This window comes from Diadema setosum, chromosome 1, assembly GCF_964275005.1.
Source record: "Diadema setosum chromosome 1, eeDiaSeto1, whole genome shotgun sequence".
NCBI lineage: Eukaryota > Metazoa > Echinodermata > Echinoidea > Diadematoida > Diadematidae > Diadema > Diadema setosum.
In genome coordinates this window covers 11,096,194-11,111,860 of record NC_092685.1, presented here as the reverse complement: position 1 = coordinate 11,111,860, position 15,667 = coordinate 11,096,194, and the positions used below count along the sequence as shown (strand labels likewise).

Sequence of the window (15,667 nt, the reverse complement as noted above, 5' to 3'; positions counted from 1 at the left end):
AGAGCCAAATTCACTGTGCGCACAGGTATTTGTTACGTGAAAATGTTTTCCCATGGGAGAACATAACAAGAATGTTCGCCCATGGGTGAACATAACGAATGTACCTCCATCACGTGACTGTGTTTAGCCAATCACTAACCGGTATTTGACTAACCCATTTAATATTTAAGAATGTTCCCTCTCCAATAAGTGTGAGCTGCATGATCTTACACCAGCAACCTGTATCTCTGTACCAAAATTAAGCTCCGTAAAAATTGAAGTTGAAAATAATCATTAAAGGTGACACAACAAAACCCAATATGAAAATTTGCATGTGATCAGATTTACCAATACCACTCTCAATATTTCTCATACGCAGCAGAGTAAAATAAACCATTTCAGAAACAAGTCTACCCTCACTGTAATATTTGTTATTTCTTGACAGCGATGAAATAATGTATTTCAATTTTTTTTTTCTAAACACCCAAGTGTTATTTCATCTACAGTATTTCAACATCATTATACATGTATGTTACACGTATCTGTCTGCAGATTTAACACACGCTAAACTTGTGTTTTTTAAGGTTTGGTAGTACCATGGACCTACATGGTAGTACATATTTGTTACCACAGTTTTTTTCTTCAACTGCATATATCTGCACATACAATGTAAAATCAATCTCCTACTGGCACCTGTCTGCATGAATTATGTTGTCAAGGACACATTCTATAGTCCCATATACAGTGTACTCATTTGTTGATGAGAATCCTAAATGTGTACAATTAGACGTACTGTAACACTAAAACAAGAAATTACCATTCCTTTCCAATATCTTTCATACCAGTGATAACTGGAATCTGTTCAATAGCATTTCACTTTATATTCCTCATAATAGCTTACAATATAGCAGAGTGAAGAATTCAAAATATTTTATCAAATGGGTAATAACCCAATATTCAGATAAAGACTCTACTTGTATTGCACTTTTAAAGGTATGCGATCAAACATCTTAAAAATCACAACAGACCCACATACAAAAAAATGAAAGCTGACAAAAACTGATCGAAACCAAGCCAGAGGTTTGTTTTGTATCCTCTGAGTGGTTAAAGGGAAGGTAAACCCAAAGAGCAATGTGGATTGAGTGAAAGCAGCAACGTTAGTAGAACACATCAGTGAAAGTTTGAGAAAAATCGGACAATCAATGCAAAAGTTATGAATTTTTAAAGAAAATATAAAGGATATTCAACAAAAATTCACTTTTCTAGAATTAAGAAAGAGCAGTGGACCAACCGCTTTCAGAAAGCAGGGGGAATAATTGCAACCCTTAACATATGTCAATATCAAGTTGATGGAATTTGTAATTTTCATGAAAAATGGATTTTTGTAGTATTTTCTTTATATTTTCTTGATATTGTAGTCCACTCATACGTCATAACCTCTAGTAGTCTCCTCATCCAGCGGTTCCAACACCAAAACTTTAAAAATTCATAACTTTTGCATCGATTGTCCGATTTTCTTCAAACTTTCACTGATGTGTTCTACTAATGTTGCTGCTTTCACTCAATCCACATTGTTCTTGGGGTTTATCTTCCCTTTAAAGCTGTGTACACTATGAATCACAATATCACAAAGTAGGGTTTGATGAGGATCTTTCTTTTTTTCTCTTTCTGATTTTGCCAGAGCAGTGGGAAGCCAGCATTCCCACCATAGCCCTCAGCAGGAGGGGCCATCATAATTTCCTACACTCCCTTGCAGTCATGTCCTCCCCACAACCTCTCCCCTTCACTGCCCTCACTGCCAGCCTCCTCATTCGACCAGCCAAGTGCGGAGCACTGCTGAGAAGGGCCTTCTTGGAGAAACAGTTCTCTCCTCCCCTTCTTTCTCTCTCTTTCTCTTCCCCATCAAGCATTGCAATAGCCATCAGTATGATCTACACTCTGCATGAAGTGTTTACAGTTGATATACTCCGCAAAATACTCTACTTACTTACATTGTGTGTACATGTACTGTACATCCACGGACTGTCATCATCTTAAATTTGTTGAAAACGTTAATCCCACAGTACCACTAGATAATTGTATCTCTCTGATATTGGTCTGCTTTTAACTACTGTAAAATGAGGAATATTCAAGCATATTTTCAAGATTCGTGAAATCAAAATGCACATGAAAGTTGTGCACTACATCTAACATGTATATGCATTGAATGCCATAGGCAATTTGTGAAAGTTTCATGCCGTGAAAAAGGCTATTGGCTCCAATTTGTAAAAATTTCATGCTGTAAAAGGTATCTTGCATTACAGTGTCATTTTTATTCCAAAAAACAACAACAACAACAACAACAACAAAAAACACTGCCACCAGCCAAGAATGTGGAGATTGAACAGGGCCAAAGGTTATCACGGTATCCAGGCACAAGACAACCTACACTGTACATAACATGGCTTGCTCTGGATGAGGCAGCATCCATGAACAGCATATTGAGATCAACCATTTACAGACATCTGCCAAATATCAGCTAGGCAGACTGGGGTGTTGTAAGATATTTAGCACCAACATGTATGTGTGTGTTCTAAAGTAAAATTTCTAATCAAATGTCAGAAGTCTAAAGTTCAAATTTCTGTCAAAGGTCTAATCACCAGGTGTCACGTCTTGACTTTCTACAACAGACAGCATGTTATGTACATAATTATAGCAATTGTCACATGATCACGATAGATCCGCTCACCAAAAACAAAGAATCAATTATTCATACTTAACGTAAAATAAAAGTAATTTTGATTTCACAATGAGCACTGAAAGTAGCAAATTCATGACATATTTCTTGTGAAATGCATGAAGGTTTTATACAAGAAGAGAGTTACACTGTATCTGTAATGAATACCCTATCCTACCATCTACAAAAGTCTAAAATAAAGCTGACTCTGAACTATGGAACATCAAATTGATGATTTGTTGTTTGAAGTTGCTCTCATAGTCCATGATTCTAAATTTGCTTCTTGGACAATGGAGTCAAGCATCTCTATACAGCCAACTGTTATCTTCCCACACTCAAATTACTGTGAACCAAAGAATGATTTTTCACTGAAGATATAATTGCATAACAACAGGCCTGTATAGCACTCACTCTAACTAATTTAAATGCATCTTTAATGAAATGCACAACTACGTACATATGTAATCTACTGTATCTAGTTCAGAGGTACATGTTTTGTTTATAAATCTGGCATGATAATTACAGTGTGCATGTCATCTTCATGGTAAGGTTAGGTACAATGTGCTGCTTTTATTTGCTTGTCATGAAGCTTTCACCACTGCAGCATTCATATGCCAACACCACTGTGGTCTGTTTATACCTGATTTATGTTGGTTACATTCTGAACTCTGCCATAAAAATACTTGTGAAGTCGTCTCACAGACGTGTCTGTGATTAATTTTGCCTAGAATAAGTCCTACATGTATGAACTTCTGGCAGGGCATGCAAGGTACTGTATACGCCAAATACTTTGTGAGGTTTTTATTTTCGTGAATTTCGAGAGTCGGGTGTTATTCGTGAAATTAAAGACACATGAAAATATTGACTCTGATCCCGATAAGAATGTGACATACACATGCACATATCTCTGTTCAATACAGTACTCCACAATCACGAATTTAATCACTCGTGAAATCCAGAAGTCCCGATTCGTGAAAATTTAAACTTTCTAAATGTACATATGGTGTATACAGTACCATGGGATATCTGCTTGATAGGATAAAGTTATTGTCAGTCATCTTTTAACTACAAAACATAATCAAATTGCAGGGTTTTGTTTTTGTTTTGTTTTTTGCAACAAGGGAACAAAAGCAAACAAGACAGTGGACCAGTGTACTTCATAAAACTCTGCAAACTGAATTAATTATTGCGATTCTTGACAGTGTATCTTGTCTTTTCTGCTCAAACACAACTAGAGGAAACCATAGGACTATTGTAAAATTGCATTTCATTTCACAACTTTTCTAATCAAGTAGTGATAAAAACATATTGCATTATAAAGTTTAGACAGGAAAATCACTTGGAGACCAAAATTTGACAATGACAATCATACTTCTCACAAGATGTCACACAAAATACTGGCTGTTGTAGCCAAGTCATATCCATCTATCAAAGTGTGCAGTTTCTAGCATACCTGATCTTCAACTACAATGAAGACTGTGTGATTTTAAATCTTAAAAGAATTTGATATCCTATTTGCATGAACACACGGGCTTGATAAATTGACATCATGTACATTTGTACACTGTTTATGACATGAGGAGTAAAATACATACATGTACAGCTGTACATTGCCCATCTGCGTAGGAAGGAGTTAAGCGTAATGTTTGGTGACCGTGTTGGTGCCTGAATTAATCCTGAAGTATCTTCAGACGTAAAATTGTTTTCATGATACAGGTACATTTTCATTAAATACAGAAAAACAAACTCTATTACTCCGGTACACACATACATGTAAATTGGTTGACTTATTTACATATCATTTCAATCTGCCACTAGATATCACAAATTACACAAATTGATGTACAGTAACACAACAAACAATAAATACAGAGTATAGTCTCATAATGGACAATGATGGAATGTTTGGACCTGATGTACAGTAGTAGTGTATGCTTGAGATATGTCATGTATGACTGAGTATTTAGTATTTTGTTCATGATTTACATTAATTTGTGTGCATACCCTACTTAAAAGAGAGCAACTGAAAGTGACCCCAAGGTGATATTACCATGATCTTTCAATGCACATGCAGCATACACTTTTACTGGTAAGTTTTATGTACATGTAAACATGTACATGCAACATATCACGCTGTGTTCACTATTAAAGTACATTGTGCTTATTTTGAGAGTCAACTGCTATGTAATTTACGAGATTAACAATACACCAAAGTGTCACCTCATTGTATACCTGTACATGTAATTGCACCATTATTTACAAAGCACACACAAAACAGAGGTCAATAAAAACTTGTAAACATTTATTATGCTGGCTGACAGCATGCTCCCGAGGCATGTAGCAGGCAAGACTACACAGGGCTCTAGTATATTGTAATACTAATGAAGTCCTGAACAGTTCCATTTAAACACAATGGGAGAGAAAATACATAACAGAAGGAAGCATTTAAGAGACATGATTTACTGTGTGAATTCCAATTGTTATCACAGTTAGAATCCCTCCCAACACTTTGTCTATTAAAAGAAGTTTGTCCTAAAAAACAAAACGGGAATCAACATTGGCATGGATAATAGTAACCTCAGAGCACAGCATGTAGAACATACAGTATTCTAAGCATGCAGATTAGAAACAACTGTATGGTGCAATTGTACATTAACGTAGGTATTTCATTGGCCTGGACAGCAGGTGGCGACCTGGTGGCGACTCAAGTCTCCTCTGGTTGTGGAGATGTCTCTGTGATGTCTGCTGGAGACCAGCCGGGTCTTAAGGGAGTGGCAGCAAAAATTAAACATGTTAATTTTGTTGTTGTTGTTGTTGTTGTTGAGACATTTTCCAGTCTCCAGATCGTCTCCTAGATGTGAACTCTGAAACCTTGTGGAGACAAATGGTGACGTACTGGTGACGATGAGGAGACGTCACACAGACGTTTCCACAACTGGATCTTGAAGAAGTCCTGTGACTGCCGCAGATGTTGTAGTAATATTTCCACGACTTCTGGGCATATACATGTAGGTTGTCACCTTGTTTGAAGGTGTCTCTGACGTCACCTTCTTGGTGTGAGCACAAGCCATTTTTTTGTCTTTTGAGTCACAAGAGTGAACAGGACTTATCATCAGTCGCAGCAGTCGCAGTGATGACTGTCTCCTCCAGTGAGATAGGACCTCAACTTTGCTATTGCACATGCTTTTTTTTTTTTGGGGGGGGGTATTCATGTCAAATGTTGGGATAAAATAGCATGGCCTTTCACCAACCACTCCTTCCTTTACATGATCATGGAATCATTTCACAAATGCAGTGCAAAAGCAAAAGTAGATGAATCTATCTTTTCTATGGCAGGACATCACTTAAAGGGGATGGCTAGTAACTGATCAGTGGGAATGCTGGGGATGATTGTTCCAACCCTTGTGGGATTCATTTAAGAGTACATTATATATCTATTGTTGTGTGAAAATTATTTGCTTCAGAACAGTCTCATATTCAAGTAACGTGCAGTTTAATGCCCGTCACTGTACATGTACAGGCACGCTAACCTGGAAACATTGGTTTGGAAGCATTGGTTGTGATCATGCCTCTAGCACCACTAGCAGATGTAATAAAAAGATATTCAGATTCTCCATTAAGTGCAAAGACAGAGTGATTTAAAGTTTCACTCATATTATCATAATCCTATCAATTTTTCACACACAAAATTTTGAGGACATCGAGTGGGCTCGAAAGGAAGGAGGGTTACAAGTACATGTACAATTACTTGCCACTTCCCATGCCAAAAAGAGAGGTATCTATAGCAATTGAGCAGAAGCATACACTGTATATCCAATATGTCTTCTAAGTTTTAAAAAAAGAAAGAAAGAAAAGAAAAACAAATCAGAAACCCTGTCAAAATTGCATTTCTATCTGTGGGATCATTGACCACTGTGCACTGTTTTGTTTTTGTTTTTTCATTATTATCATTATATGTACAGGAATCCATCACTACTTCTGTTAGCCTCTTGTGTTGCTATTTCAAATACTGCTTTTACCTCAAACACCACCAGGATGGCCTCAAGATCCTCTCGCTGAGCCTTGTGCACCCTCTGCTTGGGGCTGGAGTCCAACAAGACGAAGTTCTCATAGAACACATGGTAAATGTGGGAGAAGTACTGCTCGAAGTAGGACCGCAATTCAGATGTCTCGGCATTTTCTGCAAATTCACAGGGATAACTGCACATTAGACTATCATGCTGACAAATGACTACTGTTATGTTATCAGTGCTGCCACAATACAGGGATAATTAGAACTTTGACAGAGAAATGCCTTCCTCATGAGATAGAGGTTTAAATCATATATTGAGGTCTAATTATATTAACTTTGTCTGTTTTTATCATCTAAATATGACCCTACGCAATTGTACTTACTCAACAATAAAAAAAAAATATATGTAATTATCACTGGATAATCTAATGAATGACACTTCACTGAGAATGATCCATGAAAGGTGTTAAATGGTTATGCAAATGTACGGGTATCATACTTTCACATCTTTGGCTCAGCTGGCATAACAACACTTCTCATTTGAAACATTTTCGTCATGATGACTTTTAATCTATGCATGACATTGATGGGGGGGGGGGATAGTAACTGAGGTTAGCTGTGTAATCTTACACAAATGGGGAATCAACACAGGAGCTATAAATCAAAATCAATGTGCAATGATTGTGGCAAGCTGAAAGAAGTCGGATAGTGAGATGTGTGTGTGTGTGTGTGTGTGTGTGTATGTCTGTCTGTTTCCCTGTCTTTCTGTGGTCTTGTGAAATCTATGAACTGCATTTCTCACCCAACTTTATGCAACTTCCCATATGCTAAATCCTTCATTGACTTTCTTGCTCTTGGATACTAAGGAAAGATTTGTTGCATAATGTCAGATGGCTAACTTCAGTTACAGATTTGTGCAGGCAGCATACACCCTGACCATTCGCAAAGAGCGATCTGCTATGAGCAACAACATGAAAGTCAACGTCCATATCAACGTTCCAGATGTCAATGACAGATTTGGTTCAAATTTATGAAAATGATTGGAAATAAGTAACATTGATGTATCCTGTGACTGAGTTTGGTGCAATTTGGTTTACTGGAATTTGATTGAGATACTAAGCCATGTGGATACGAAAGTACATAGAGATGTACCATACTTGTTAAGTGCCAGGAGTAGTAGGGCCAAGATCTACTGTATACTTATAGTAGATCTAGAGACTGTAGTGTAACCGTTAATTGTATCACCACTACACACCGCACTACTACTTTAGTATGATTGACGGTACCACCTATCGGCACCCTAGGGATCTGCAACTCGTTAATTCAAAAAGTAAAAAAACGAATTCGCCTATCTATGCCATAAATGCTGCAGTTTCGAATCCCGTGAGCGTTCTGTTGATTCTGAATCTCCGTTGTAAAATAACACCATTTTCCATGATTTTAGTGCATGCGATGCATTTTCTTTGCGTGGCCTTAAGGGTACTTTGCGATCGGCACCCCTTCCCTCCATAGGCAATACACGTGAATTTCACAGTCATGCGTCGTTACAGAGCGGATATGTTATTCAACCATGTTTAGTTTTGTTTGTTAGTTTGTTTGTTTTTTTGTCTCTTCGTTTTTATCATTGTCATAGCTAATGATACTTCATCCCACGCGTACCTTTTCGTGCTAGGTGTTCTAGAAATATCTATACGCAAACAGCCATGATACGCAGGGTGCTGATGTCAATGTACCCTGCCGATACGTGGTACCGGTCGTACCCTTACCATACTTCCGTGATAGATTTTTCATTTTTTACACACGACATTTACATGTATTAGATCAATGTAGATAGGACATGTGACAACACACTCTTCCACTTCTTCCAGCCATGCAGTTATTGCGTTATAGTCTATACAGTTACAGTGCCTCAATCTAACTTAAATTACTTAGGCCCTTCAAAAGTGGGTAAAGCTGTGTATTGTGATTGGGGCTAGGCCCCGGCCCCTCTCCCAAGTTTGACACATAAATTTATGACGGCAGCAGAGCTAGAAACAGGACATGATACTTTACTCATGTTAGTGTTCAACTTCACTTAACATTAGACCTATTTCACGAGTATGCCACATTAGATCTCCAGCCTACCAGCAGTAGGGCCTTCTTACTACAGTATACTAGTACGGCAATGAAGTGAAATGAAAGTATAATGCCAAAACACTAAGCACAAGATTAGTAAACACAACTCACAAGTCATAAATAATGACTTACCAATCACAATTCGCAGGTGTCTCAGACGGGCAACCACATCTTTCTTCAAATCGAGAACCTTCTGACCAGATTTCTTAAAGTCGCCGTGAGATTTTTTACTGAACATGACTTATCCTTCGTCACTTTTGCCTTGATTGCTTTGAAATGAATGAAATTCGCAATTAAATCCCATTCTTGGCCTGACAGTCACATCACTTCACACGGGCTAGGGTTCTCCTCGGCTCGTACGTACATTGACTGTGTATTCATGTTGATAGCGCATGCGCTCAGTCAGTCTACCGACAATCTTCAGCAAATTGGCATGTTTGACACCACGGCATCAGTCTAGATTTTAAATCTTTTACCTAGTTGATAGATACTAATTCACAATTAAATAATTAAAACTAAATATAATTCAAAACTATTATTCAATAAAATTGAATATAATAATAAACACATGATACTAAAATACGCTTATAATACATTACTCGGACGAAAAGAGGGTAGTGGTTTAATGTCATGTGATATGAGTCACCTTGACTGAACGGAGAGGAGTCACCTGTGTGTAATGCTGAAGGAAGAGAACATTTCAGCAGTCGGACGCTCGGTACTGCTTAGGTTTCCAAAATTTACATTATTAATGTACTACTTGTACGGTATGTGTTGGATTGGGGATGGGCACAAGGTCGCTGATATTGAAAACGACATTTATATTCCGCAGCTATTAGCATACTAGTAATTGTAGTAACTACTGCGCGTTACAAAATACTAATATTAGTCAAAACATACATAATTCTAACTTAAAGGGAAGATAAACCCCAAGAGCAATGTGGATTGAGTGAAAGCAGCAACATTAGTAGAACACATAGTGAAAGTTTGAAGAAAATTGGACAATCGATGCAAAAGTTATGAATTTTTAAAGTTTTGGTGTTGGAACCGCTGGACGAGGAGACTACTAGAGGTTATGACGTATGAGTGGACAACAATACCAAGAAAATATAAAGAAAATTCTACAAAAATCCATTTTTCATGAAAATTACAAATTCCATCAATTTGATATTGACATATGTTAGGGGTAGCAATTATTCCCCCTGCTTTCTGAAAGAGGTTGGTCCATTGCTCTTTCATAATTCTAGAAAAGTGAATTTTTGTTGAATTTCCTTTATATTTTCTTTGTATTGTTGTCCACTCATACGTCATATCCTCTAGTAGTCTCCTCATCCAGCGGTTTCAACACCAAAACTTTAAAAATTCATAACTTTTGCATCGATTGTCCGATTTTCCTCAAACTTTCACTGATGTGTTCTACTAATGTTGCTGCTTTCACTCAATCCACATTGCTTTTTGGGTTTACCTTCCCTTTAAGTAACATTCTATGTAAGTTCAGTGTGAGACAAAATAATCATTTTGTTATTCAACTCGCCAAACTATATAAGTCATCACTTAAAGTTATCATATCGGAAACATTATACTGCAATTTGCAGGGTAATAATAATGTATTTTCCATCGCATAGTTCTTGTTGAATTTTCAGTTATATCAATAATTTTTTTTCTCATAGTTTCCCATGGTCCTTCTTTTTTTTCTGTCTTTTTTATGCTTTCGTTTAAAATCGTCCATTTTGTTCTCCATTTTCTCAGCATCCTCAGTCCCATATGTTTAGAGAGTATCTCTTACTTGTCTGTATAGAGTACTGTCGCTTTCCCTTTTTTCGAGGCTAAAACTGAGTCCACAGGTATCCATGTTGCTGGGCAAACCCATGATTTAGATATAGATATGATATAGATATAGATATAGATATAAATATAGATATATAGATATAGATGTAGATTTATAGATATAGATAGATATAGATATAGATATAGATAGATACAGATATGGATCAGTATAGATATACAGGGCCTACGTAAATACAGATATAAATATACATGCAATAATTTTGTCGTAAAATGCAGTCGTGATTTTGGCATTTTGTTTTTCGGGAAATCTACACTCATCAAGCTCCGCTTTTCAATAATCTCTCTTTCCCATCGATTTATTTGCTTTTTGTTGCCACTGCAAACTATATGCAGTGTTTATATTCATTTGTTCATCATAATATTCATCATAATATGCACTTGTATACAAACGTTTTGATCTGCATTGCTTATAAATAGTTAACAATATCATTAATGCATACTTTTGTTTTTGCATTTTTTTGGCATCACAATACATTTGAATTTTTTTCTTTTTTTTTTAAATGGAAATGCGCAAACATAATTCCACCAGAGTCGTATATTAAATATTTTACAAATCTGACTTTAGGGTATGTATGCCAGTAAATCCCTTCGTCCGCTTTACAGATTGAAAATTCAGTCGCGGAGGTTAAAGGAATATCATAATTAGTTGTCAGCGTCAGAGGGTATTATGTTTTAGTTGTATAGGAAAGCCAAAATATCATCTTATTGTATTTGTTTACTTTGAAATGCCACACCACGATCGTGTTGATTTAGACAAATAATTTTGATGATAAATTCAAACAAGACGGGAGGACGTTTCATAAAAACCAGCACAATTTCTTTTTAAGATTAATTAATTTTCTAACAGTCGCATTATGCAAAATGACAGAAGTAATGGCAACATCGTTTCATAAGTCTTCCAGTGAGATGTGCACAAATCGTCGATATTTTATTTACTTGTTCAGTATTGTTCAGTCATGATTACTGAGTATACACAAAGCAATATTAAAGTTGACAGTTGCTGGCATCGATCATCACAATACTTCTGCATGATAATGAGTTGGGACATATTTTCGCCTTTTGAAGGCATGTAAAACTTTGAAATTTCCACAAATTTCTTTGTTTAATAGTTGGTTCTTTTTATTAACTCCATGCAATGAAGTCACGTTCAGTTGACAACGGCTTGCATCTTCACCGTAGCTGATCTGTTTCAATGATATGTGTACCAGGTATGATAAAAGATAACAGTACAATAATGTATAGAGCAATACATAAGTCATAATTATTGTGAATTAAGAAAGGACAATGTCGCATAATGGTGTTTATCCTATTGAGTCCATCTTCAATGAGTCTATTATTTGTTTCATTTCTACGCCTCTCTCTCTCTCTCTCTCTCTGTAATGTAAGGAACTGCATCAAAAATGTTTTGCTTGTATTGTATTTATTACTAATCTAACTGTCTAATGATGAAATGTGTTAAAATTCGATTCGTTACAATCTTTTGTAGCAAATAATTACGCTCAGTTATAATTGTATCACCTGCGAACAAATAATTTTCAAAGCTCGGGCAAAAGAAAAGCGAATTTCAGTCTGAATCACAAACAATAATCTGATAATGTTCATTAGTCATGATTTTAATCATTACTTTCAACATCATCTGCATTTTTATTATTATTATTCATGTTCCATATTCCACATTTCATACAAGTTTTATATTCCATTTGATTTCGGGAAAAACAAAATTGCACAAATGTATAAAGACAAATAAGTGATGTAGGTTCCAAAGATATAATATAGGCTTTTATTACAATATCACTAGTATAGAGATATATAAAGTTCAAATTTCAAGTTCAAATTCATTTTCATTTTCATCAAATAAACAGAGAAAATTATATACAATGTATAAGCACATTAAAAACCAAGTATATACAATATATAAGTTGTATTAGGATTATTTTCGATTCTCATTCATTCTGGGATATACCCTTTGAGTAAAGAGCTCTGCGTGAGGGAGAAAGGTTTGCGGTGACACCATGTGTATGTAGTTCTTAACCGGATCTTTGCTTGGCAGAAGAAGAGGCTAGAAAGAGGAGAACTGAAGAGGGAAGCGACATATGGGGGTTGAAAGGAGGGCAAAAAGTGAAGAGTGGGGGACGACAGTGATGGGCTGGAAGCTGAAGTTGTACTTATAGGGGAGATAGTGGAGAAGGGAACAGAGAGAGTGGTAAGGAAGAAAAAGTGAGAATCAAGTAAGATGTTCGGACATCGTTAGGAGGAGAAAGATGAAATAGAAGGGAAGAGGAAGAGGGAGGAGTTGAAGGTTGGAAAATCGTGGAGATAGGAAAGAGAAGTGAAGATTCATGAAACTAAAGAGAAGAACGAAGTCGGCGAACAACGTAGACTATAGAATGCGGAGTTAATCAATAGAGAAAGGATGATTAGTCCCGCGGAGAAAAGGTAAGTCGAGGAGAGATGAGACTATGTTGAGAGAAGGGAGAGAGAGAGAGGGGGGGGGGGAGAAAACCAAGAAAAGAAGGAAAAAAAAAGAGGAATGAAAGTAAAGAAAGTAAAGGGAGGGGGCTTGGGTGGATCCTAGAAAAGAATGCTGCAGATTATCATTCCTTCAGCTGGGTCAAGTATGGGACATTGTGGGGAGAACATGATAGTTCAAGATTAAAAGTGTAGATCCCCAATTCAAGAGGCCAAAGTCACAGTGTAATAGTCCGCTAAACCATTGTAAAATAAACATGATGTCATATGATTATGCTGAGACGAGTCAAGAAAAATAAGTTAAGTCGTCAGAAGCATCTTGAAAGTATAACGAATAAATGAGGAAATCATGTGCTTCTATTCAACTTTAACAGTCTAACAAAAAGAAGCATAAATACTTACGTCCAACATATTTACACATTGCCATAAAGGATACATACAATAATGTTGAAATAAGCAAGGAAAAGAAAGGAAAAAGGAAGAAAAAGGAAGCGACAAGTGCCTCACAGATAATGTTCGATATCTTGTTAAAATATCTAACGAAATGTTTGCTGCATTTGTGTTATACGTTCTTTACATAGATACGTTTCCTAATTCCTCTCATGCAGTTTTTTTTTTTATTCTATGTTTTGATTTCATTTATATACACTCAGTTGTGTGATTGCTATTTTTTTTTAACAAGGTATGAGTAGAAATGATCATAGCATACAGAAGAGGAACGCAATATAGCATGTGTTATGTTCTATGATGATAGGACGAAGACATCATTGTGTTTTATAACATTAGTCAAGCACTAGTTCAAGAAATGTTCTCGCTAGGTAGTTTGCAGCGTCAAAATATCCTCTTCTGTGTGTGAATATTTAAATAAATGCCTACACATGCGCACGTCTTGAATTCATCCCCGGAGACCAGGAGATAAGGGTGATTGGCTGCTTCCATCTTTCCGTTACCATGGCAACTTAGGCATCACGAGAGTTCGAGACCGTGTAATTTTCGTTTTTCCCGGAAGCCCGTATTGACTCTCTTTTGAAAACCAGTAAATGGTATACTTGCGCTCGTATGAGGACTGAGACTTGGCATCGGAATAGTCAGATGCTCACATTGTGTTTCTCTTTCGCTCTACGGCACTCGTTTTGATGACTGGCTGCGTTCGCGATAAGTGCTCATAAGTAATATCTGTGAAAAGATATATTCTTCTTCTTCTTGATTCTACTTTTATAATCTGACGGGGTTATACAAAACCATCTAATGCCTAACGGCATAATTTCCCTAACACTGATTCACACCTACAGGAATTGCAGAGAGAATATCGTTGAGATCTCCCTAAGAAATAATTCAGATAAATGACCTATAGACCGCGTAGAAAGAGAGGGAGAGAAGAAAGGACAATCCAAGTTTACTTCTGAAGACTCATCGCAAAATCATTACTACAATCATTCCGCGAAATAGCAATCTTATTCTACCATAAAAATATATCAGGTAAGTCATGAAGTTGTGCAATACTTTTAAAAATGTTTTAAATAAACAATAATACCGTCTTGTACTATATGTTTGGGCTGTGAAAATCCCCTGCATTGTAAGCCGTCTAATCCTGTCAGTGTCTTAAGATATAGCTTTCTTTCCAAATTATTCAATTAAGAAGTAGGCAAATCCTTGAAAATGTGTCACCGCCGTACATGGAGGCTGTGATACGGAGGGTCTTGCGCTTCCATGGAAAAAGCGTACAATTTTATGTTAAATCAAGATTTATGATTGCTCATAAACAAAAATGTTTGGTAGGCCTACATCACTTTGATCTGGACAAGTTGTGCCGTGGTGATTTTGTTCTCTGAGGTTGATCCGTGTATCAAAACTGAACTTGCTGCTGCAGCTCCTCATTTCACTTAATTTTTAGATGTAAGATGTACTTATTATATAGGAACTGTAATACTGTTTGAGTTGACAGAGTGTGTGTCTGATTCTGTTAGAATATAGCACAATTTCTCTATTTTGTTTTAATAATAGTGTATACCGTGTAAGGGATCAATGATTTTTCCTCTTTAATACCATGTTGAACTTCGCAAATATTTACAACCGTTTCTGCTTTAGGATCTTGCATTGGTGTTTCCATTTCCTTAAAATATTTACTCCTGCCTAATTGTATGCAGAAGTGAACTATATTCTGCCAAAGCTTAGCATCTATTATCTAGTGTCAGCAAAGCGAATTGATCACGTTACGCCAGGGAGGTGGGAGCTTTCCAATATGTGTATTAAATTTCAAAATGCTATTTACAGTCAATCTGGATGCGGAGTTGATTTTCCCTTCTCCCTGTTCAAATGATTGGCAGCATTTACTCTCCCTCTCTATCTTCATACCTGTTTGAGAGTAACCAGGGAAAGGGAAATCAGTCAGAGAAAGAGGTTTATGACTTCTTTGAGGTAGACACACAACTAAAAGCGATGGTTCTTATACTAAGTTTCCTCCACGTGTCTTGTATTATAAGCACAGTCTGCCTGCACTGCACGGGACACTCACTAGTCCCCTCGAC

At 36.6% G+C, this 15,667-nt stretch overlaps 1 protein-coding gene across 1 annotated transcript in view; it reads right to left on the bottom strand.

Moving 5' to 3' along the window:
* Positions 1-9,141, bottom strand: part of LOC140226827 (ral GTPase-activating protein subunit alpha-1-like) — a 102,676-nt gene extending 93,535 nt beyond the window's left edge. The window contains 2 exon segments of the mRNA XM_072307258.1: positions 6,715-6,875; positions 8,955-9,141. Of these exon segments, the coding sequence (XP_072163359.1) occupies positions 6,715-6,875; positions 8,955-9,060 (267 nt within the window). The 5' untranslated portion in view covers positions 9,061-9,141.
* Between the last annotated feature and the right edge of the window lie 6,526 nt (positions 9,142-15,667).